Here is a 25599-nt window from a genome sequence, read left to right on the forward strand (position 1 = left end):
TAATATTGTACATTTTTCAGCTACTCTTTGCGCACGTTTTTCCATTTTTATTTTTTTATTTCCGCCCACTTTTTCTGCCTTTTTTATTTAGCATTTTTATTTATTTCCAAGTTCTAAACAAACAAACATTGCTCACTTCGCCACCATTTTGGCACAAACCAGAATATAACCTCATTCTTTTTCTTTTTGTTAACTTGTATTAGTTACAGCTTTTGAATTTCACTCAATGCAGAAAAGATATGCATTTTACCAATTTACCATTTTACCATTTTCCCAGTTCATGACGAGAAAAGGAAGGAGAATAAAATTAATAAATATGTATGCACATATGTACACATGCATGTAAATGTGCATATGTATATTTGCATATACATTTATGTACATACATATATGTACATACATATATACATATATTCCAGCCACGTTGGGGGAATACTTAGACTGTCGCACAGAATCCAAGAAAATGAAAACTTCAAACGCGTATGAGAATGTAAATGCAAACGCAAGTAGTAACAAGTGTAGCAATTCTAAAAATGTTTTTACGAATTCAGCATCTGTAATATGGATCGAAAAAGAAAAATTAGATTCTATTATTCACATTCCTCTATACTCTAACTTGTCAAAATATGTCTCCGATTTGAGCAGACACCCAGTAAAGCAAAAAAAGAAAGAAGATATTTTGTCCAAGATTTTCCTTCTCTTTGATGATAACAGTTGCAATATTGCTGTTGATATATCGGTATGAATCTAACAAAAAGGAAAAACGAGATGATAAATGTTTATTGATAGTATATGTCTTCTGTGATTACGTTTCTGTTGCAATTACGTTTTTGTTGTGTGTGAAGATTTGTTTATATTTTTGAGTGGTGCTAACACCTGCTTATGCTTAACTGTCATCCAAACATGCTAAATATAAACTTATTTCGAATGCAAAACAGGAAGTATTTAGTGCCAAAAAAAAAAAAAAGAAAACATATATTTATATCACTACCACCCCCACATAAACCTAATAATGTTCCAGCAACAATCTATCCCTTTTGTTAATAAAATCCTATGAATTTATATCAATTTTTTTATAGAAATATTTTATATATGCATTGGATAGACACTTGCTTTTTTTTTTTTTTTTTTAATATCTTTACAAATTTTGTGAAAAATTTTTGATTTTTTAGTAAGAAAAGATATATTATAAAGTAGCCCCATATAAACTATCACATTTTTTTTTTTTTTTTTTTTTTTTTTCTTCCTTCTCCCTCCTCTCTCATTTTTAACAGCCCTTGTGCGAATCTAACAATAACAAAATTCCACTTCTCATTTATGAACGGTATTACTTCTGGAGTCTTCATTTTTTATTTGAAAAATCGAAAATAAAAAGACAGAAATTAAATATATGTTCAGATTTCAATTGGAGGTGTGGAATCAACAAATATAACATGTATGATGACGATGTGTATATGTACACATCTATTTATAATTGCGCATACAATAGAAACGATGATGAGAAAAATGGAAGCATTAACAATTATTCTGAGTTAGCCACAGATAATCACAAGGAGGTGAATAAAGAATTGACTATATATAATAAAGACTATATAAAATATTTGTACCTTAATGATCTCAAAAATAATGCCATGGGAAAAAATGGATCAAACGAGCAAAGTGGAGAAAATGATCCTAAAATAACACCAAATGGAGATTCCCTTTTTGAACAAAATGTATATTCGAACAACGAAATAAAATGGTACCGCTTAAAGATAAAAATTGAAAGTGTTGAAAAAAAGAAAAAAAACAAAAACTACAAACAAAACATGAATAAAAATAAAAACAGTACGATTAATAGGCTCCATTATAAGAATTTTAACATTTACAATAACAGTAGTAGTAATAAAAATATTAACTTTTATTATAATAGTAATAAAAATTTCTTCTCTGAAAAGAGAACATGTAATAATTTCATAAATCCAAAAAAAGAAACATATGATCATTCCTTTAATGCAAATATCATGAATAAAATAAGTCATTTATCACTCATAGACAATGATGCTACGAGGAAAAATATTAGCAATTTAATAAAAATGCAAAAGGAATCTTTTTGTGCCTTAAACCAGGGAAATGACAAAAATATATTAGACACATCAAATGATGAACTATTACAACCAACTTCAAATAGAAGGAGCAATGAATCCATCTTCAATTCAAACAAGGGAGAAAGTTTAGTTAGCATCAGTAATCATAATGGAAAAAGGAGGAAAAGAAAAAACTGGTTCTATTATGAAAGCAGTAGCAACGAAACGAACCCTTGTCTATATGATGATGATGATAAGACAATCTCTGGGAGGAATTTTGTTTGTGTGCCTGATCGAGGATGTGGATACGCGGAAAATAAAAGGAAAAAAAAAAGGGATGCACATGGGAATGGTGATGGGAATGCAAACGAGAATGACCAAATGGATGACCACAAGAATGACCCCACAAATGACCATTTGAGGGGACAGTGGAAAAATATTTTTAGTGTGCTCGGAGCCGTGAACAATTGTGGAAGCGCAAAAAATAGCCCGAATCGGCAGGGAGGCAATTCTGAAAAAAAAGAGGTACTAAAAAGTTGTAATCCTGAACCATCCATTAGTTACGATCATGTAATCACAGAAGAGCTGAAGGACACATTAACCAATTTGAACGTATGTTCAGAAAATAGAACATATGTGCGAATGGTTAACGCAGGTGATTCTAGCACTCAGTTCCACAGCTTCGATATTGAAGAGGAAATCGAAGCACATGTGTTGGAAAACGTACCAATAACAGGAAAGGAGGATATCCCAGAAAGAATTTGTGAAACGGAAAAAAGTCAAACTATTATGAATGAAGAAAAAAATAATGAAAGAGATAACAATAACTGTCTAATTGGGAACACCAAATTATATCCAAAAGAAATAGAAGAATGCAATACAGAGTTTAGAAGCATTGTATCTGAAGAATGTGATAAAAAAGATGATAAACTAAAAAGTATGAAACGAAGAAATCATAACAATGAGGCACAAAATTTGTACATAAATAAAATTTTAAACAATATTATTAACAAACAGAAATCTCATTTAAATTCGTTATCAAAAAATTTTGAAAGAATTCAAGGATTTTATAAACAAAATTATAAAATATTCCTTATTCAAAATAAAGATGATTTAAATGCTAAACGAAACTGTTTTAAAAATGATCAAAATTTATATGTCTTATCTTCTTTACCTACAAATGATGAATTTGGTAATGACCTTAACATATTTGATCAGTTTAAGGCTTATTTGCGAATGTATAAAACGGGAAAGAATCAGCAAAACTATCAAACAAAAAAAGACATAAATTTATGTAATCCAAGAGGAACTGAAAAATGTAATTCCAAAAATGAAGCAGATGATGCCAACTGCACAGAGAAGAAAGAACACGCACATGAAGGTTCAAACAGCAACCTTGGCAATGATGTTATCGAGGAGGCATCCAGTTTATCAGAGAAAAAAATTGAATATATGAATATCCATAATGCTACAAATTATTCAACAAAAATTGTTCCAGTTCCAAAAGGAGGGAAGGAAGATACAGAGATTGCACTGCAAGGAGGAGAAGCAGCAGCAGCAGTAGTAGGGACACAAATACATGCAACAAATCTGAAGGCATCCGAAAACGAAATAATATTTCATGCAGTAAATAAAAAGAGTCCAAGTTGTGTAAAAAGATTAAAAGAAGGAGATTATTTATATATAAAGTTTAACTATTCATATGATGATTATGATAAAATAAGAGTATTAAAAAAAGAAAATGTTCTTCAAATACTTATTTATCTAATGCAAAATCAAGAATGTTTGAAACTATCCAACATTTCTACATATTCACCGGATTTGCTATGGAACCTATCTTTACATTTCAAAAAAAATACGCACGATATGGAATTAAATTTAGACAAGATGTATTCTCATTTTTGTAAACGTTATGAGATTATTTCTTTAGATGGAGAACCCAGAGCCGAATGTCAGTTGAAGTTGAACATTCAGCCCAAGGGGGTATCAAAACGGGATTATGAACCAGAATTTGAACAAAAATTTCAGCACAGATTTGAAGGCAAATTTAAACCCAATTTGGAATGCGAACTAGAACCCAATTTGGAACGAAAACTTGAACCCAATTTGGAACGCGAACTTGAACCCAATTTAGAACCCCATTTTGAAGCCGAATCTGATAGCGATTCATTTGTAAAAAATGCAAGATGCATAAAGAGCGCAAAGAAAGCCAGGAAAGAAAACCTCAAAGAAATGGAAATCATGAAGTTGAAAGATAATGTCTCGTTTTTGGACAAATTCCTTCAAAATGTAAATGATGCCAAGTTAAAAAAATTAAAAAAGATGCAAACAGAGTACTACAAAAAGTATGAATTTGACAGAACAATTAACCGATTAAATAAACAGGAGCTTATCAATCTGTTCATAGATAAAAAAATTGAAATGAACACTCTTCCACTTTCATTTTTAAAAGAAAAAGGTAGGAATATTATATATGAAGAAAATATAAAAATGAACATGTTTGCATGCATCAAAATAATATTTGATGATATTAAAGGTAGATGTATCTACGCAGCTAGCGATTTGAACAAATTTGATTTTATTTTTGAATACGTTGGAGAATTACTAACACATAACGAGGCAATGGAAAGAGAGAGAAAATATAATAAAAATAAAAAAAAAGGGTGCTATATGTTTTATTTTAAGCATGAAAATAAAAGGTATTGTATAGATGGAACGGAAGAAAACATTGATGCTGCTATAAATAATAAAGACAAAAAATATTTCCTTCGATCCTTCGCTAGATTAGTCAATCATTCAAAGAAAAACGCCAACCTCATCCCTAAAGTTCTAACCGTTTGCAGTCTTCCCAGACTTTTCTTTGTTGCCGCAAGGAATATAAAAGAAGGAGAAGAATTGTTAATTGATTATGGAGAACGTAACAGGGAAATCATCAAGAATAATGAGTGGTTGAAACGATAGTAGTGTAATACCAGTTAGAAGCATATATATTTCGTTAATATTAATTTTCCTATTGTTTAACAAAAGGAAAAAAAAAAAAAAAACCTCACAAATCGGTTGTCATCAGAGAAGCCTAATTATTTGTTATTTTTCACCATATCTGAATGTCATAAGTTATTAGCTCCTTTTTATTATTTACCATATATTCTTTAGTGTTTGCTATTTAGTGTTTGCTATTTAGTGTTTGCTATTTAGTGTTTGCTATTTAGTGTTTGCTATTTAGTGTTTGCCATTTAGTGTGTACTATTTACCATTAACTATTTACTATTTAGAGTTTTTTTTTTTTTTTTTTTTTTTTTTTTCACCACCCACCTTTCTAATTAAAAAAAAAAAAAAACCCTTATTTTTTTTTTTTTTTTTTTTTTTTTTTTTTTTTTTTTTTTTTTTTTTTTTTTTTTTTTTTTTTTTTTTTTTTTTTTTTTTTTTTTTTTTTTTTTTTTTTTTTTTTTTTTTTTTTTTTTTGCACCACCCACCTTGCTAATGAAAAAAAAAAAAAAAGCCCTAATTTTTGTCTCATTTTTTTTGCTTTATCCCTTTAAAATATTTTTAGTGAGCACCATGTGGGAATTATTTTTTTCCTTCGCTTTTAAAATGTTCATTTTCGTGTTTTACCTTTTTTTTTTTTTTTCTTTATTTTTTGTTAAAAGGGTCAGAGTGTAAATAATTCTTTCCTTTAAATATAAGCATAATACAAGTGTAAACTTAATAATTTTGGTGCTTTTTTTCTTTTTTTCTTTTTTTTTTTTTTTTTTTTTTTTTTTTTTTTTTTTTTTTTTTTTTTTTTTTTTTTTTTTTTTTTTTTTTTTTTTTTTTTTTTTTTTTTTTTTTGAATTAAACGACTTAACAATCTGGTTCATTTGGAAAGCCAACAGAATGGTGTCCTGCACCAAGTATTACATTCTTCTCCCATTCGTATGTTACAAAAAAAAAAAGCATACATGCGTAAATGTGTAATGCATAAATATGTATATATATATATGCAAACAAACCCATGTACACTCTATATATATATATATATATAAAAAAAAAAAAAAAAAAAAGGCGTTTATTTTTTTTTTGAATTCTCTTGATTTACAGTAAAAAAAGGTACACCTCCATTCACCCTACTGTTACTTTGCTGTGTATTTTCACAAAAATAACTGTCGTATATGTTTAATATAGATTCCTTGATCGGATAGTAATTATTTTGTATTGTCTCTGCTACGTTCACCATTGAGTCCCGAACTATCGTGCCGCAAAACTGTCAAGGGAATATAAAGAGTGGTCATGTGGAATGGTGAGGAAAAACGAAATATGTAAAAATGGAACATGGGAATGAAGGATAGGGGAAGGAAAGACGATATAAACTAATCCCATGAGCAACTAATTTTATGTTTTCTTTATGTAAAAGGATAAAAGGAATAAACTTTTTTCTCTTTTCCCCATCGAACAAGGCTCGAGTTTTTCAACTCAAGCTTTTTTTAGTTAAATTTTGCGCAGTTTTGTATAGTTTTGCATAATTTCGCATAATTTTGTATCATTTTTTTTTTTTTTACCGTAACAGTTTCAGAGAAATAACTCGTTTCCTTTTCCTTTTCCTTTTCCTTTTCCTTTTTCCGTTTTATTTTCTTTTCCTGTTTTTTATCCATTCTGTATAATAAGTAACCTTTATCACTTTGTTTTCTTACTTTGCTTCCTTCAACTCATGAGCGCAAACTATTCGGTGCATATTCATCCGTTCATCCATACAACGGGAAAATACATTACTTTTGGGACTGAAATATATTTAAAAATACTGCTAAAAGTTAAAAGGTTAAGAATAGCAAAAAAAAAAATATAACCGTCCCATATATATACATTATATGTATATATATTTTTTTTTTTTTTTTTTGTGCCAACTTTGTGTATATTATAACCTCTCTTTAAATTTGTAGGCAAATTTTTCCAGATTAAGTACAAGAAAAAAAAAAAAAAAAAAAAAAAGCAACGCTTCATGCAGTGTAAATATTAAAAAATAGAAAAACAATTCAATACGTTTTTTTGTCAAAAAAAAAAAAAATATCATATCATCACATCACGTTAGTGCAGAAAAAATGTTTCGACGCTTTCGTAACATGTAAAATTTTTATTCCTATGGATGGTTTTATTTAAATAATTCTGAAACTACTGATAAAAACGAAAAAAATTATCCCATCATCCTTTTCAGCCCAAGTTCGGCAAATATTGTCTAATGTAGAAAGGACAAAAAAATATTTTTTTTCTATTTTCAATTGACGTATATATAAAGTGACAGGGGAGAGGGGGAAAAGAAAAAAAAACACTTTACACCGTAACGCACGGAAGGAAGGAAGTTAAAGATGAGGGGATGATGGGAGAAGATGAGGGCCAACGAAATTTCATTAAAAAAAAAATGAAAAAGGAATAAAAGTACTGCAAAAATATTTTTATTATTTTTTCTTCCCCGCTTGAAAAAAAAATGCACGAACAAATAAAAGCGATAAAAAGAGGATGGTCGGTTGACAGTTCGCAAAAAAAGGAAAAATTTTCAACAGATCAAGCAAATGTAGTACACATTACAAATGTAACAAAATAAAGAAAAGAAAAAAACACCCCGTATTTTGGCTTTGTTCTGTATATATCTGGGCAATCATTCAAGTAACCATGTCTACCATTTAGGGTACCAAAAAACAGGGCGATAAAAAAAAAAAAAATTAAAAATTAAAAAATATAAAATATAAAATGCAAAATACAAAATATAAAATACAAAATACAAAATATAAAATACAAAATATAAAATACAAAATACAAAATATAAAATAAAAAAATAAAAAAACTTTTCTCCATAATTTATGGATCGTGCAGAAAAAAAAAAATTATAAGAATATTACACGATATATATAAAACACAAAAGGAGAAACGAAATAAAAATAATTCCCCACGTATAAATATTTCCCCAAGGAGACACAGATATTCTAATTTGGTATTCACAATACCCTTTGTGCATTTTCGAAAATGATGGTAATATATATGACAGTAAGTTTAATCGCAATGATCCTCATATATATGACGAACATTCCAATCGTGCATTATTATCTAGGTAAAGCAGCAAGAGGGACCGTATGACCATGACATGCTCTTCGTATGATAATTTACTGGATGTAATATTTTTCAACAAACACGTCACAAAAATATCCCAGTATAGTTGAATAAATTTCATATCATAAGTTTTATTTATAAAATTTAAATGGTATTTCTTAACTCTTTTTATCAAATCTATATTATTACTTATTCTTTTTGTAAGCATATGGCTCGTAATGCATTCATATGGATATTGTACTAACCCCATATTTCTACTACTTGATATTCTTGAAAATTCCGGAAGCCTTATATTATCAAATAAATCCATGATTAGATACTTAAAAATCAGCTTTTTGAAATGTACAGTCTTATTGACATCCTTTGATCTGTTCATATTTAAGTCCTGAAAAAAAGAAAAAAGGGATTCAAAATGGGGAAGTGGTTGCATAACGAATTGTGATTTTATCTACTCCATTTTATCTCTACACACGGTGTGTGTGCAAAGTGCAGGAGAGATGAAAAGGGGGTGGGGATGCTTCCGACCTGAAGCCCTTCTTAGACAAGCGCTTAACCAGAGGTAAATATGCACATGTTCATACACGTCTTCATGCACTTCTTCATGCACATCTTCATACACATGTTCATGCATATGTAAATACACTTCTTCATGCACATCTTCATGTAGAGGTTAATACACGTGTGAATATTTCCCAGCGTTGTTTTTCTCTTTTTCGTATGCATTTACGTGCAGAGTCAAACAGGAGTATTCCAAATGGGGATCCGCGAAAAGCACCTCTTCATTTGTTATGCTACACAGCATGGGAGCAAGTCCATGAGTTTTAATGTCTCCAAAAATAGTTAAGCAATATCTATTGACCAATTCATCATTTCCAAGTCGCGTACCGCTTGAATTACCTACAAATAACTTTCCCTCATCTTCTTCCATTATATGTCTAAATTTATCACCATATTCTTTCAATATGTGCACATTTTTCAAAATAGCATCTTTTTTATTATCTCTTCTACGAATGAGGGTCTTTTTTTTTTTTGGAGCATTTTGCTCACTCTGCCATTCGACTGTAACGCCGTTCATAGTTGGCATATCATCACACTCATTGAAGTACGTTGGATTCAAAAAGACATCCGTTGCTAACATCATTCTTTCATCGTCATCATTATCCATGGGACTGTAGCTTTCCTTATCCCACCTAGCCATCTCCTCATCAGGAGATTGGTAGACATAATTTATACTCATCTCTTGAGGAGATGCAGAACCTCTCTGCTGGACCATGTCTTTATTAGAATCACAATTCGATACTACCCTGGGAATAATGGAATTATTAATTACCTTATTACTATTACGTAAATTATTCTTTAATTTTCCCTTACTATGTATTTCCTCTTCATTACCTTTTTTGGCTGAAATAGTGAGTTCATCTGTCGAAGGAATAATTCCAATATTTTTTTTTAAAGTTCCTTCAATCATTGTTTCTTTAAAATATTCATTTTCTTCTTTTCTATATTGGTTTTCAAGTATTCTCACTTTCGGATCCCCTTTCATTGGATGCATTTGATGATACAGAACTGTTTCGTGTTTTACACTACTTTCAGTATTTAACCCCTTGGAATTGCAAATCATCATGGGTCTGTTATAATAGTGGAAACTCCTATTTATTATTCTTCTTGGATAATCATCATAGAACAAGTCTCTACTAGTACTGTTATTCCCTTTTATGCATATAGACGAATTCCATTTCTGATTCTCACATAAATTAGCATTTCCATGACCTTTCCCCTTCTGCGTTCCTATCGTCACTCGATCATAGAGATCATTATTTCTCATGTTTAATTCATTCTTTTTTTTTTGCAAAATGGGGAAATTATGTCTCTTCTGCGTGTTCACTTGAACAGGAACTTGTCCAGGTGTTTCACCTTCATTACTAGCTAAATTTACAATGGATATGTTATTTGCATCTGCCATGTTGTTTGCATCTACCACTTCAGTGAGTCCTCTCCCATTTCCATAATACGGGATCGTAACACCACTTTCCCTTTCAGAAAAATTCCCACATAATGGTGCTAACTTGACCCCTTCACAATCCTTGGGATATCTGAATTCTGGATTTTCTTCTATCTGATATTTATAAGTGCCTACAATGGAGTTTACCGTGCCATGTACATCATCTCTATTCTCAGAATGCTTGAAGACATCAGATCCAAATGAAAATGTACACTTGCCATTTCTATGCGTATTTTGTAACATATTAATTCCATTTTCATCAGCATTCCAATTGTTTCTTTGTGAGATGTATCTTTGGTTCTCGTCCTGAATTGTTTCACATGGCTCACTGAGGGCTCTAAAATATGTGAATTCCTTTTTGTTCCCTTTTTTTTGTCTTTTATCAGTGAAATTCGTCTTTCCATCCAAAAGTATAAGTTCTACATCTAGTAATTCCAGATTAGTATTCGTAATTAATGGTGTACTATTTACCTTCTTTTTTTTCTTTTTTTTTGGTTTCCTCATATTTCTTCCTATTTTGTTTTCTACCTCTCCGTTGGTATTTTCTACATCTGCATTGTCATGATGTACTCCCTGCTTGTTCGAAAGAACCCATTTTGTGATAGAATCTTTTACATCTCTACCTTTCTTAATCCCCAAGGCTGGAATAATAGAATCATCATTTGGAATATGCTCATTCACAACTGATGTATTCATATTCTTAACATCTCTATGAAACATATTAATTTCCTCGAAATTAAAATTTTTATTTTTCAAGATATCATTTCCAATTCTGTTATTTTTTATGTCTACATTCATATTGCCAATATTTCTATTGTCCTTATAAATTTGATGTAAAAAATTCTTCTCATCTTCATTCAAAAAATTTTCTCTTTCCTTTTTTTCATTCTCATCAAACGAATTTAAAAATACATTACTGCAATTCTCGCTGTGTGTAAATATGCTCTTTTCTTTATTTTTCTCAAAATGATTATTTTTTATATTATTGTCATCATCACTGTCATCATTACTGTCCTTATTACTGTCCTTATTACTGTCCTTATTACTGTCCTTATTACTGTCCTTATTACTGTCCTTATTACTGTCCTTATTACTGTCCTTATTACTGTCCTTATAATTGTCATTAATATTTTCATTATTATTTTCATTATTATTGTCATTATTAGTGGCCGTAGTAGTGGCTTTTCTATTATCGTTCTTAACATCTACATGAACATACTCAAAACTGTCGGAATAATTATTTCCTCTAGTTGTCTTTAATTGGATCTCTTTTACCCCTCCTATCTCTGTGCTTATCTTCTCCCCTTTCATCACCAAATCAGCCGTGCTTTCTTCCACGTAATCATTCCATATACATCTGTCTTTCGACTCATCACCCATTATCTTGTTAACACTCAATGAGTGTATATTTTCCATGATGGGATAATCCTTCAGTTTCTTCTCATATATATCATTTTGCATAAAATTCATTTCATCCGCGTTGATTATATTTCCAATAACATTTTGTACTCCTGCTTCTTTTTTAACCTCCCATTGGCTTGTGTCCAAATTGGATCTTATACTACATGCACTATTTTGAACATTATTTTTTGATAGATTCATGTTCTGAGAATTTACTCCACAAAGCATATTCCATGAATTAATGAATGAACCTTGTGAATTGCTCATGTCAAAGGAATGTGAGTGCTTATGTTTTTGGATCTTGTCTTGAGAAATTATGTATTCAGGACGCGAACTAAGTCCAAGAGAATGACTTCTCATCAGTTTCTTAACTTTTAAATCTTTTATGCTACTTCCAGATGCACTTTTCCCACACAACAATGATAAATCCTCATCCCCCCTAATGATAACATCACTACTAGTACTTCTTCCATTGGTTTCAAAAAAGGAATCTCCTGTGTTGTTAATAGGATTGGGAATACTCATGTATGTAATCCCATTCATAGTTGGAGTTGGAGTTGAAGTTGTATTTGCAGTTGCAGTACTTTCATCACCCACATTTTGAATATCCTTTTCGAAGTTTCGAATATAATTGCAATATCCATTTGGAATAACATCATTTTGGCTTTTCATCACATTTGGCTTATTTCTCACCACAGATTCTAAATTTTCGACTTCTACATTACTGCATACAAATTCTCGATTCACATTTGTAATATTGTTTATATGGGGTCTGTTATACATATTGTTCTGAGGAGTCTCTGAGACCCATGTCTTGTTAATACTGTTATGAGCAATCATGTCTATTCCGATTGAAAACGCTTCTTCACGATTCTTCTTCACATTTACACAATTTTCAGTGGTATCGAAAAGAATCCCTTCATTCATTAGATCCATTCTGTTAAACCTGTTAGATATTTCGTTATTTGTGACATTTCTCTTTATGTCTTTATTTACCCATATTGGATCAGAACACGTGGGAATATAGCCAGTTCTTTTCATGCATACATCTACCTTTGTAGAGCTATAGCAACTTACATCTTGATTATATGAATAGTATTCATTATTGGGTACTCTTAAAATATCTTTTTCTGCATCGTATATGTTAGTAAAATTCTTTGTTCCTCTTTCTGCATTCGGGTTTATCATCAAATTCATCCCTCCATTTAAATTATATGTACTATAACTATTGTCGCATTTTACCTGACTATTCATGCAAGCTTGATCATTTTCACTATTAAAAGCAAATGATTCTTTAACTCTGTTCATATCACATATTTCATTCACGTTACATGGGTAAGTCAAATTTTTGTCTTTTCCAAAATGATGCGTCATTATGTTGTCAAGTCGGCTAAGATTGTGTGTCCCTGGATCCTCATTCGTGCTTCGAACCCATGCTGTGTCATTAACTCCTGATGTGCTTCGAACCCATGCTGTGTCGTGAACTCCTGATGTGTTGCTACCCCCCCCAGCTGTGCTCACGCCTGTGGAATAATTTCTATTAGTAAAATCCGCAACACCATTTAAAGTCTTCATATAAATACAATAAGCACAACCATCGTGACCATCACAATACTCGGTGCAATTGTTAGGTGCATATGCATTGTTTGTACTATAGAAAAAATTTTGATTACTACCGAAATTGAAACACTTGGATGATTCACCCTCGTTGGAACGCACCATTCCATTTTGATAAAAATGTCCATTCATATCACACCCATTATAAATTTTATTCTTTTCACTAATATGCTCATTTTTTCTGCCATTTCTGCATATGTTCATTTCACCTTCTTTGGAAATAACTCCGAGAGGAACAACCTTTTGATAATCAAACTGAGGGGTAGACGTGTTGTATTCTACTGAAGCAGTGGCATCAGGAGGACTTGCATAATTATTATGATATGACGTATTGTTATTCATATGTGCACTATTATAAAACAAATGTGTAACATCTGACTTATCAATCTTGCGTGTTTTTTTTTTCCCCATATTTTGTTGTTTCTTCAATGAAGATTTATCTTTCTTGTTTAGCTCATTATTACTTATGTCATTTTTAGCTTTTTTCAATTTCAAATTGTTTTTCCTTTTCTGAACTTTTAATCGGCTTCTCACAGCCAACTCTCTTGCAATTAAGAACCCATAACGGTACACTGAAAAGCATTCCTTCTTTTTATATCCATAAGCACACCATCTTTTTTGTCTTATGTCAAAATGGACACCTTTCATCTTTGGCATTTTCATTATTTCGTTGTAATAGTATATATCATTATCGTTGGGATTGCTTTTTTCAAAATTTTTTAATTTGTATGTGTACATTTCTTCTTCACAGTCACCTCCACCTTTTCCATCACCAACCTCTCCACCTTTTTTTACTATCTTTTTTGCCATTTTTTCATCTCCTTGATCACTCTTGTTTATACTAACAGGAACAAAATCCATCCCTTGCACATACGCTTCTTCATTTAAATTACGGAATCCGTTTTGCATGTTGCTATTTTTCTCAGTTCTACAAAGATGTTCTTCATATGCAAATGGATTTTTTTCTTCCCCATTTAACCTAGCCTTATTCTGGACTGCTCTAATAACATGTGTTTTTGAACTAAACCTGTTTGATACAGAATCTTTTTCTTCGCTTCCTTCACTTTTGAAGTTACTTATTTTATTGCATCTGTTTTGCCTCTGATTGTTCTTTACATGTACAGAATCTAATTCGGATGTCTCTCTTCTTTTTCTCTTACTTTTTGTTTCATTCTTCTTGTTTATTATCTCCTCTTTTGCGACCACGAGATTTCTTCCTTCGAAGGCTGAACTTTTACAACCATTCATTTGGAGAAGTATGCACGAACTTGGTTCAGGGGTTACACATGAACTGGGCTCAAAAATTATTGAACAACCCGATGCATGAGTTGCCCCCACCTCCTCACAGGTCTCATCCCTATAAGGTTGATAATTCTGACTAGCGCGATCGTTTTCAGAAAATCCAGAATCTATATTATTGTTAATATATATGCGATTATAATTTTTATTCACCTTTTGGAACATTTGTCTAATTTCATTACTTTTTTTCCCTTTTTTTTTGTAACTGGAATTTCTTTCATTATTCATATCAGAAGAGTTTAGCAAGCGTACCGGAATTACCCTATTTACAGGATAACGTTTTTTTTTTTTTTTTTCCTTTTCATCATTCTCACTATATACATTGTTTATTTTCTTCTTTCCTATCTCAACATATTGAATACTTTTTAACTTTTCATCCGAATTTCTGCACCTTCCATAAGTCCTCTCAAAATTCCCCCTACAATTATTGTTCTCGTATCTGACTTCTTCATTAATATTATTTGATCCAACATCTACATCAGACATGTATCCATTATTGGAGATTTTCTTTTTTATTTGATCATGTTCATCATAATGTACATTTTTGTTTACTTTCATTAGACCACCTAAATTGTGAGAAGAAAAATGAGTTGCCGTGGAAGCTTTAGTTATATTGCAAGATTTCCTTTTGTTTCTTTCACTCTTTTGCATATTTAATTTCTTATTTTTTTTATTCTCTCGTGCTATGTTGCCATTTTCTGGCACAGAACAAGGGGACTTAATGAATACCCGATTATCAATACCACTAAAATATATTCCATTTGCAGTACCATATCTTTTATTTTTCTTCTGCAGTAGAGAATTATCTATGCCATTCTGAGAGAAATTATTATGATTAGATTTCTCTCCATTCGATTCTTTGCATTCATTGTTGCATATATTATCCTTAACACTATTTGAACCTTTTAAATACGCTTCAATATTTGGAGTTCTTCTTTCATTTATATTACAATGGTATGTAGCATCATTTCTCATATAATTAGAATGACCATTCTTCTCAAGAATTGGCTCAATCGTGTGTGAATTTCTAAAACCAGAGGAATATAATGTCTCATCCAGTATATTAAAAGCATTTCTTCCATTTCTAAAAACATTTTTTTCCATTTTCCCATCATTTTTTATACTTACATCTTTTGACAAGGAATTTTTGATATAATTGCAATTTTTTATAAGACCACCACCTTTCCATTTATTCGAAATCGATGCATCTGTAACTTCTTGAGCATTTATACCATAGTAGATATCATAAAACTGATTTTCTTGTGTCAAACATTTATAGGAATCTTTAACTTTTTCATTCGATACAATATTTCTATTCATCGAATTGTTCACATCCAAAATATTATTTGTTATTCCATTTCTTCTATATGTAACAGACATATTATATTCGTTTTTTATCGGGTTGAATCTACTCGAACTATAATTATAGTTATTTTCTTGCACATGTTCATTTCTCCATGTGTTCATACAGGTTCCCACATCTAACGCTCCAGCATCATCGTACAAATTCCTCGAGTCATACGATCTCATCGCGTATACATTACTTGGATTGTAAAGAAACGGGTTCACATTCCGATTTATGGATTTCACTCCGGTAAATATGTCATTATTAAACATGCGATTCTCACTATTTCCACTGTTTATGTGTAATTCTTCGTTCGCAACACTCCTACCTACAAGGGATTCCTCACCAGGAATCAACTTAAATGAGACGTGTGTGTTATTGTCTAGAATCTGGTTATTCACACCTGTAGACAATTGTTTTGAGATTCTTGAATTTCTCATATTTTTAAATTCATTAAAATTGTCTCCTCTTTCAAAAGAAGGGACATTGTGTATATTTGTCATATCATGTCTTACCACATCCACATTTACCATACTATTTACTACACTTTGTACATTTTTAACGTTTCCATCTACCATTAGTATTCCATTCTGGTTATTTTCCCCATAAAAATTGAAATTGCTTCTGTTAATTCTTTTATCATCTATCAATGTTATACCTGATTTTACGTCGACACTTTGAACTTCATTTTCCTGTTTTATTATCTTCTCGGTGTTATTTGGATCTATCTTCCTTCCTCCATCTTCTACCCTCACACCTGTACTTCTACTACTTCTGCTGCAAATGCGACTCCTCTTATTCGCGTTCTTATTTACCATCTTTCCACATTTTTTGCTTTCTTTTTTGTTGCATGTTTGTGTCCCTTGGGTGTCATTTTGAATGGGTTCCAAATTGCGCATAGATGTGCTACCATTTTTCTGGTTCCTCTTGCCACCGCTTCGGTGATTTTCGATTCCAAGGTTGCTCAATTCGAGGTTGTCCATTTTGATGATGTTCATTTCGACGTTGTTGATCCCGTTTTTGCTGATCCCGTTATTGTTGACCCCGTTTTTGCTGATTCCATTTCTGCTGACCTCGTTTATATTAACTGCGAGATTGCCAACTCCCAGACTGCAGATTCCCGCAGTGGCTGTCCCTGTCGAGCTATTTTCTCCCCCCTTGTTCCCAATTTTGGAGTTTCTAAACTCGAGAGCTAGCTGACGCGCCTTATAGAACCCGTATTTGCACACGGGGAAGTGCTTCTGAATTTGTTTGTTGTTTTCATTCTTCCAGTAAGCAATCCACCTAATTTGGTTATGATCAAACGTTAATCCCTGTATTTTAATCATCTGTTTCGCTAGAACTCGGTAGTACTTTCTCTCATTTAATGGAATACCAGTTCTTTTTTTTTTTTTTTTACAATTAGCAGAATTACAATAACCGGAGTGTTTGCAGTTTGGATAGCATGAATTGATGTCATCTTTGCGTAAATCTAAGATGGCACTATTTATTTCGTTTGTAAATAAACTATAGTCATCATTTCTATGTTTTAGAATTTCTTCGTGGTTATTATTATACATGTTCGTAGGGGTATTGTTACATGTTTGCATAATATTCATAGGGTATTTTATTTCTTTCGACAAATCTCCATCTATCAGTTTTTCCCCTTTGTATTCAATAAAATGAGTTTTATTCGTACTCATAGATAAAGCATTTGTATCATTTGTGTAGCTTGGACTTGCATGCGTGCTAAAAATTCCACCAAACAATCTGTTATCAGTAGTGTTCATAATATCTTTGTTTAATACACTCTCTGAGATGAAATCATATTCACCTCTCTTATATGTAACGATGGTCTCATTCAGCTCCTTGTCACACACATCATTGATTATGTCTATTTTTCCTTTACAATTTTCAAGTGCACTGTTTTTTGTTTTTTGTTTTCCCCAACTTCCCGTCTCTTCATCAATTGATGATTCGAAATTATGCAGTTGCCTTTCTATAATTAATGAATGATTGTGCTTGTCCAAGTCTTTCTCGCTTCCGCTATCCTTTGACAATTCATTTGATGGGTTCTCATTTGATGGGATCTCATTTGATGGGTTCTCATTTGATGGGATCTCAATTGATGGGTTATCATTTGATGGGATCTCAATTGATGGGTTATCATTTGATGGGATCTCAATTGATGGGTTCTCATTTGATGGGTTCTCATTTGATGGGTTCTCATTTGATGGGTTCTCATTTGATAGGTGCACACTTGATGGTGCAATAATGCTTGATCTCGTTTCCTCTTCATGTTTCACCTGCGAAAAATGTTCATATTCGTCATATGACAAATGCGTAATCCTTTGCACATATTCATCCTTATCAGCAGTTTCCTTTTCTTCATTCCGATTTCTTTTCCAATCATTTTCACTAAACCCTTTATATTTTCCTTCCATTTTTTGTGCCCTCAACTTATCAAGAGATATTTTCTCGATTTTTGTTTCTAATCCGTTCATTAGCGTAACATCGTTAGACAAATAAATAAACCCTTTATGATTTACTGAATCATTTACACTATTCAATAAATTTGGTGAAGAAAAACTTGGTGCTGGTAAATTTTCTGTGTGTCGTTCTGTTATAGTATGCTCTTCCGAGTTATCTTTCATTAATTTCTTTACTCCTCTATCCATGTTCCCAGTTTGACACTCTAGCTGTGTGACTTGTTCAGGTGATTTTAGGATTCCTCCACTCTGTAAATTTTGGATCGACATTTCCCCCAATTTCTCCATTTTTTTTGAACGGATTGGGATAGACACATTTTTGGACACCACTTCTCTCGCCCTTTCACTTGTATGATCATTTATATTCACACTTACGGCACCTATTAGAGGTGAAAAATTAGTACTCGTGCATAAATTATTTACGTTACACTGTTCAGTAAACTCCTTCTCAGAATTATATTCATTTGATGGTATGTGTGTGAACTCCTCCTGTTCATAACTCTTGTATGTTGTAATTATCTCATTATCAATTTCACTTTTTATTATTCTGTCAAAGCGAATATTACAATTCCCTTTCAGATCTTCACTTTTTACGTTGAAAAATTTGTGCATATTTTTATGCTTCTCCCAATTTTCCTTTTTCGTAGTATATTCTCCATGTGTGTTATTTTTATTATCTTCTTTTTTAAAAAATATATAATCTTTCATGTATATACAATTATTTTCAAGTATCCCTTCGCTTTTCGGATATGTCTTAGATGAGTTCATCATTTTTACCTTTACAGAAGAATCTTTCGAAAATAAATTCAATTCCTTGTTTCTTTCAATCAAGAAGCTTTCATTAATTGGATTACCCATATCATAATTGACGCTCCTTACATAATCATGTCCACATTCTTTAATGTTCCCTTCGTTATCTTCATAACTATCTACACCTGTTATAATTTCATTCTTCCTTAAAAAATGTAAATCATGCAGCATAAGAGGACTTGTTTTTTTCTCTTTTCCCTTATTAGCATTGCTATATATTGTATGGTTTACTTCACAATTAACCATGTCATATACATTCTTCGCACTTTGAATTATGTTTTTGTTGTTATACTTACTCTCCTCATAATTTCCGTATCCTTTGACAGATCTACATATCTGATCTACTTTTGATATCATGTATTCTTTTTCTGATTTTCCAGATGGAATATATTTTCCACTGGTGATGATCCCCTGTCCATTCCCCTTATCCAAACCGGGACATCCTCCATTGCGAGCTTTTTCCACATCTGCATCATTTTTTGCATAATTCTTTGCATCATTCTGTACATCATTCTGTACATCATTCTGTGCATCATTCTTTGCATCATTTTTTACACCATTCTTTGCGTGCTGAATTTTCTCGTAGTTCTTCTCTTCATGTTCCTCATTTCTTCCTCCTTTGGCTCCATCATCAGTACTCACCCCGTGGATATTATCATCCTGACCAGTTCCCTCTACTTCCTTATCACAGTGTAAACCCAAATTAACAAAAATTTTACTCATATTTTGTTCACGCTTCTCCGATATATCCACATCGTTAAGGCAATTTCCTGTCTCCTCTCCCTCCTTTTTTTGAACGCTGTGACTATTTATTTTATTTTGGTCATTTTCTCCTCCCCCTGTGAGGAAGTTTTTTTCCGCTTGGACATTTTCCCCAAAGAGTGAATCTATGCATCTACTATCATTAGAATTCTGTTGATAATCGCTAGCTGAATCCGTATGACCGCCAGAACAAATCATGTGTGTGCAGTTCTTTTTGTTAATTTCAAAGTTGGAATTTAGTTTTTTTCTATTGTGTAAATCGTCTGAATTGGATGTACAAATCTTGTGTTCTTTTTCAGGTATATTCATCTTAATTATGTTCATACTTTTACCAAAATAATTCTTTAGATCACCATCGCTACTGTTGTGTGAAATCATGGATTCTCCATTAAAAATAAAATGTGTTCCATTCTTTTCATTCGATGTATTTATTTCTCCCCTTTCTCCCTTCTCATTAAACTTTGAATCAAGATTAGTTGTAAAATTAATTTTCATCCCCCTTGTTACATCTTCACGCAGAATAGTACAGTATTTAATTTTTTGCCGATCCTGATTAGTTATATTGTGTTCATCACAATATGCATCTTTTTGGTACTTTCTCCTTTCCATATCAGTATCTTTATGCCTTATAAGAATTTCTTTACCTTTCATGTATTACTTCTCACTTTTTGCTGTTTACTTTTTTTTTTTTTTTTTTTTAATCCCCCCCTTCCCTTTTTTCCTTCAGCAAAAACACCTTTGATTGGTACTAAGACAGAAATTACGTTTCGAAAATATTATATAACAATATGTGACAACACTGTGTCTATACATATATTTAATGAAAAATTTTCATCATATACTGCAACTAGTCATACATACACATGCAGATACTTACTATATAAACAAGTAAAAAATGAATCAACATAAAAAAATTGATGAAAAATTACTCATCTCAATGGAAGTAGAAATACATATATATATTTATGTACGAAAGTAAACTGAAGGGATAAGCAAAATACATGGGGAAATAGGATTTAATGCTGTTATATAAACATCGAAAAGACTGTCACATGAAAACTTAGCAAATCTACCATGCTATTGTGTAGCAGCAAAACGGGGGTAGGGAGAAAAAAAAGGGTTCAAAAAATGGACAAAACAAACAAAAAGGTATGAACAATATAAGGTGTTCAATTTATTGACAATATTATGAAGCCTTTTCACAAGCTGCTAACGAAAGAAAGCTCTTTTGAGAGGCATAAAAAATGATAGAAAAAAAAATTAAATAATAAATAAAATATAACAAAATACAACAAAATAAGATAAAACAAGACAAAACAACGTTGTGAATTAACCATAGAGTAATAACGATAAGGATATAAGAAATCAGTCTATTCAGATAGAATATAACCCTTTTAGTTTCTTAAAAATGACAAAAATAATACACACAAAAAAAAAAAAAAAAAAAAAAAAAAAAATGTACATAGGCAAGGCAAGGAAATAATTTCACTAATTTAAACTCAAACATATTGAATCGAATTAAGAACTTTGAAAAATTACACGAATAAAGAAATAGCAACACATTAAAATGAATTGTTATGAAAAATGGACGCAAATACTAATGGGTTTGTAACAAACATGGATTAATAATGTGATTCAATCAAAATAATCACGTGGGTTCTGCAGTGTTTTAACAAATAGTGCATATTTGAGCAAAATTACTCTCAAGTTGAATTCAAAATTGAGTAAAACTGGTGAAGTAATGCTAAATCATACTTTGAATACTTAACAAAAACATGTTTTTATTGCTACTGAGCAGATTGATGTATGTATTTTTTTCTCTTTTCTGAAACTTCTAATTTAGATGAGCAACTCGTACATTACTGTAAATAATAAGACAAAAAAAAAAAAAAAAAAAAAAATTATTCTTATCATGAAACGCCATCTTTAGAACAGTGTTGTATAGTATTATATTTTCATTTTAAGACCAATAAAGTAATGATATCTTAAATATATAAAATGGACAAATAGTCATCGAATTAATGGGAACATAAATGTAGTAATAAAAAAAAATTTATACAATATCATATGTCTAATATAAAGTAATTTTACTGCCCCTTCCCCAGAATGAACAGCTTCTTGTGAAACATTAATATGCACAAACTAAGAATTGTTGCAAAAAAAAAAAAAAAAAATTCAGCCATAAAGGTAGTAATAATTTTGGTGAATAACATAAAAAAAAAAAATAATAATAAAAAAAATTGCAAACCACAAACTCAACTCTGTGGAACAATAAAAATGGGTTCACACACATCCCATTCAATGAATATATACAACATTTATAAGATACTTCTTCAAGCTAAAGTATCCAGGTTCGATCAGGTAATATCGGTTGTGCATGCCCTCACAAGATGCATGAACAATTATCATGAATTTGTTTTTCAAAGGGCTCATAATTTTTTCAACAAAATGGATCATGCTACTGCAGTGTGCAATAGGATGTTCACAATTTTTATATTTTGAGAACTGGGTAACTGGTTAATTCTTCGCACGGTAGAGAGAGAAAAAAAAAAAAAAAAAAAAAAAAAAAAATACAAAAAATCATAAATGCCAATCAAATGTGTGCAAACCAAAAATGGAACGAAATAAATTAGGTGTCTAATGCTTGAAACAGGTTCCTAATCAAACTCAATTTGTGTTTGCGTAGAAAAATTAGGGTTTATCTTCCCCAACAGGATCTGGTCTTATGCATCAATTGTTCATGCACATTCAAAGGGGTGGAGTATGGATAAGTAAAAAATGATCATGAGATATGCATCTCTGATTGTATGGGGGAAATACACAATTGTGTTTATAACTGCCTTTTTGCGTACTCACACACATACACAAACAGGAAAACAAAAAAACAGAAAAACAGGAAAACATACTAACAGATATACAAACAGACATACAAGGAAGCAAACAAACAGACATACATACAAACAAACAAATAGACGTACATACAAACAAACAAACAGACATAAAAACACACACTTGACGAATGCGCAGTGAGCACGCAGGGAAAATTCCCGTAATGTCTTGGGGAGATAGTTAAGTAGAAAAATACAGAAATAGTTGCTAAATTCTTGCCCCTTCGGGTATGAATGTTTTATAAGTTACCAAATATTTCTGTTGCAAATGAGACAAGGGGAAATAGATATGCATACATATTTTACATGTATGTGTGAAAAAAAAAAAAAAAAATTAATCATTCTAATTGAGCTTAGCAGAGAGAATAACAGGATGAAATAAAATTCTCTCATCTTTAATTTCTAATGTGACTGATCTGTTCCTCAGGTCTATGTTATATTTGAATAGAGGAAGTCCAAAATGTCTCATCTTTACACATAAATTTTAAGAAAAATTGTTGAGTATTTTCCACGTACGTGCAAATTTGAGCCCTTAAGTAGTATAAAAAAAAAAAAAAAAAAAAAAACTATATTATATTATACTGAATTATATTATGCAACGGGTGCAATTTCTTTAATTCACACAAAGGACAAAAAAAAAAAAAAAAAAAAAAAAAAGGAAAGAAAGAAATTTTAAGTTTAAGCGAAGGAATGTGAATTACAACAAACGAGTGCTACGCAAAAATGGGCAAAGAAATACGAACAAGACGAATGAGAACTATGACAGAACAAGGCAAAAAATATCAACATTTTTGGTTATAAGAACGTTTTGGTTATAAGAGCGTTTTGGTTATAAGAACGTTTTGGTTATAAGAACGTTTTGGTTATAAGAACGTTTTGGTTATAAGAGCGTTTTGGTTATAAGAACGTTTTGGTTATAAGAACGTTTTGGTTATAAGAACGTTTTGGTTATAAGAACGTTTTGGTTATAAGAACGTTTTGGTTATAAGAACGTATTTGTTTATAAGAACATTTTTGCTTATAAGAACATTTTCGAACATAGGGTCGTTTTATTTACATAAGCCCTCTATTGTGCAAAGCAAACATATATGCCTCCTCAATGTTTAGTAAAACATCTTATGAGTTGTGAAAAATTGGGAACTGAGAAATGGAAATCATATCAATGCAGATTTGTTCCTTGTGCATGCTTCATCATATACCCATTTATTAGCTTTTCGTTTTTCAAATTTTTTTTTTTTTTTTTTTTTTTTCCCCCCCACCCCTTAGCACCTTAAAAAATAAGCACTTTTTACATTAGCATAAAAGGACTTATAGAGTGGGATTAGGCAATATGGTCATGAGGCATAATTTTCCTTTTCGAAAAAAAAAATTAATAAATGTGTCACTATATATATCATGAGTGCCCGCAAAATTTCAATTCGGAATGTTTCCAACAAAAGTGCATATACATAATAAGTATAAAGCCTCCCCTGCATGCAAAAAAATGATTGTCACAAGTATGGTTAAAACGAACAAATAAGGACACATGATGATCCTCTCATATTTGCAACTTCTTACATTTCCGCCAATGTTTCGTTAGATCCTTTTCTCTTCGTTTTTTTACCCGTTTCTCTTTGTTCTTTTTGGTTCATCCTTATATATTCCCTTCTTACCCTTCTCTTAAAATGTGTATTTTAGTGTGTGGGATAAATTTAAACTACGTGTCCTTCTCTCCTTAAGATAAAAGAGTAGAGAAAAAAAATAAATATTTGCATACGATTTAATTTCTCCCCGGACTTACACACCTACTATATCCAGCATGCTTAAAAGGGAGTAAAACATATTAAAAGGAAAGTTAACAAAAAAAAAAAAATTTAAGCAAATAATTATAACCCTTAACCATAAACACAACTGTAACTACAAACGTGCATACGTATTATAATGTTACAAAAATAAACATACATACACACAAAAAAAAAAAAAAAAAAAAAAAAAAAAAACAGCTTTTGTATTATCATTCCAATTATTCAATATCTTTTTCGATCTTACGCTCTCTCGAAAGCTTATATAAATTCGTTACGTCAAAGGAGCCCTTTAAAAAAAAAAAAAAACATCACCATATGTTCTTCAAATATGAAACATATTTGATTCTCACTTTTTGAAAAAATTCTGAATAAAATCTTCGTGTATGTGAATTCCAAGCTGTTTCTCCTTGTCTGCAATTTTCATTACCTGTTTATTCGTAGTAAGGTGAAGGTGGTGGTGGTGGGTTATGAATACAAAACAGCATAAGTATCATAAACACAAGTGGAAGAAAATTTCAAAAAAGAAACAATCCAACCGCGCAGTAAATGTATTTCAAAAATCTTTGCAAGGTGTGATCATTCATCTGTACAGTGTGAAGCATACTCGTTTGAACCTCAGATCAAAAACGAATGCAAACCATGTGTAAAGTTCATCACACTCACAAGATCCATAGTTTGCACCTCATTCTAAATTGCACCTGAACAATGTAAGCAAACTGCCCATAGTCAAGTAAGGGATAAAATAAGATGGGAGAAATAATTCCTTTTTTTCTTAAGTTTATGCCCTTAGAACCAAGTCCATATAAAACGTTCAAATGAAATAAAAGTTTTTTATCCATTTTCCTTTTATACAATTCATCAATTATTTGTAACTTGGACCAATTAGAATTTAAAATGTTAGAAGTCAATAAAAAATTTAAAATGCTGTTTATTTTTGCTCTTGGCGGGGATGATCCTATGGATATTTTTTCGAATGCCTTTTTAAGAGATTCATCATTTAAAGGAGAATTCTTATCAGCTCCTTTAGAATAGCCTTTGATAGTGACTATTCTTCTCCTTATAAGTTCATATCTCTTCAGCAT

At 31.2% G+C, this 25599-nt stretch overlaps 4 protein-coding genes across 4 annotated transcripts; 1 reads left to right on the forward strand and 3 right to left on the reverse strand.

The window, feature by feature from the left end:
* Nucleotides 1–463: 463 nt before the first annotated feature.
* On the forward strand, nucleotides 464–5027 carry PGO_030180 (SET domain protein; the record flags this gene model as incomplete). Its single annotated transcript, XM_028686006.1, has 2 exons — nucleotides 464–739; nucleotides 1275–5027. The coding sequence occupies 2 exons, from the start codon at nucleotides 464–466 to the stop codon at nucleotides 5025–5027; spliced, it is 4029 nt and encodes a 1342-aa protein (XP_028541807.1).
* Nucleotides 5028–6111: 1084 nt separating this feature from the next.
* Nucleotides 6112–6694, reverse strand: PGO_030190 (hypothetical protein, conserved; the record flags this gene model as incomplete). The annotated part of the gene is made up of 2 exons (XM_028686007.1): nucleotides 6112–6306; nucleotides 6602–6694. The coding sequence occupies 2 exons, from the start codon at nucleotides 6692–6694 to the stop codon at nucleotides 6112–6114; spliced, it is 288 nt and encodes a 95-aa protein (XP_028541808.1).
* A 1406-nt stretch (nucleotides 6695–8100) lies between these two features.
* Nucleotides 8101–20454, reverse strand: PGO_030200 (transcription factor with AP2 domain(s); the record flags this gene model as incomplete). The annotated part of the gene is made up of 2 exons (XM_028686008.1): nucleotides 8101–8526; nucleotides 8869–20454. The coding sequence occupies 2 exons, from the start codon at nucleotides 20452–20454 to the stop codon at nucleotides 8101–8103; spliced, it is 12012 nt and encodes a 4003-aa protein (XP_028541809.1).
* A 4409-nt stretch (nucleotides 20455–24863) lies between these two features.
* On the reverse strand, nucleotides 24864–25599 carry PGO_030210 (hypothetical protein, conserved; the record flags this gene model as incomplete). Its single annotated transcript, XM_028686009.1, has 2 exons — nucleotides 24864–24944; nucleotides 25216–25599. 2 exons carry the CDS (start codon nucleotides 25597–25599, stop codon nucleotides 24864–24866), a joined length of 465 nt encoding a protein of 154 aa, XP_028541810.1.

This window comes from Plasmodium gonderi (genome assembly GCF_002157705.1).
Source record: "Plasmodium gonderi DNA, contig: Chr03, whole genome shotgun sequence".
In the NCBI taxonomy this organism is placed as follows: domain Eukaryota; phylum Apicomplexa; class Aconoidasida; order Haemosporida; family Plasmodiidae; genus Plasmodium; species Plasmodium gonderi.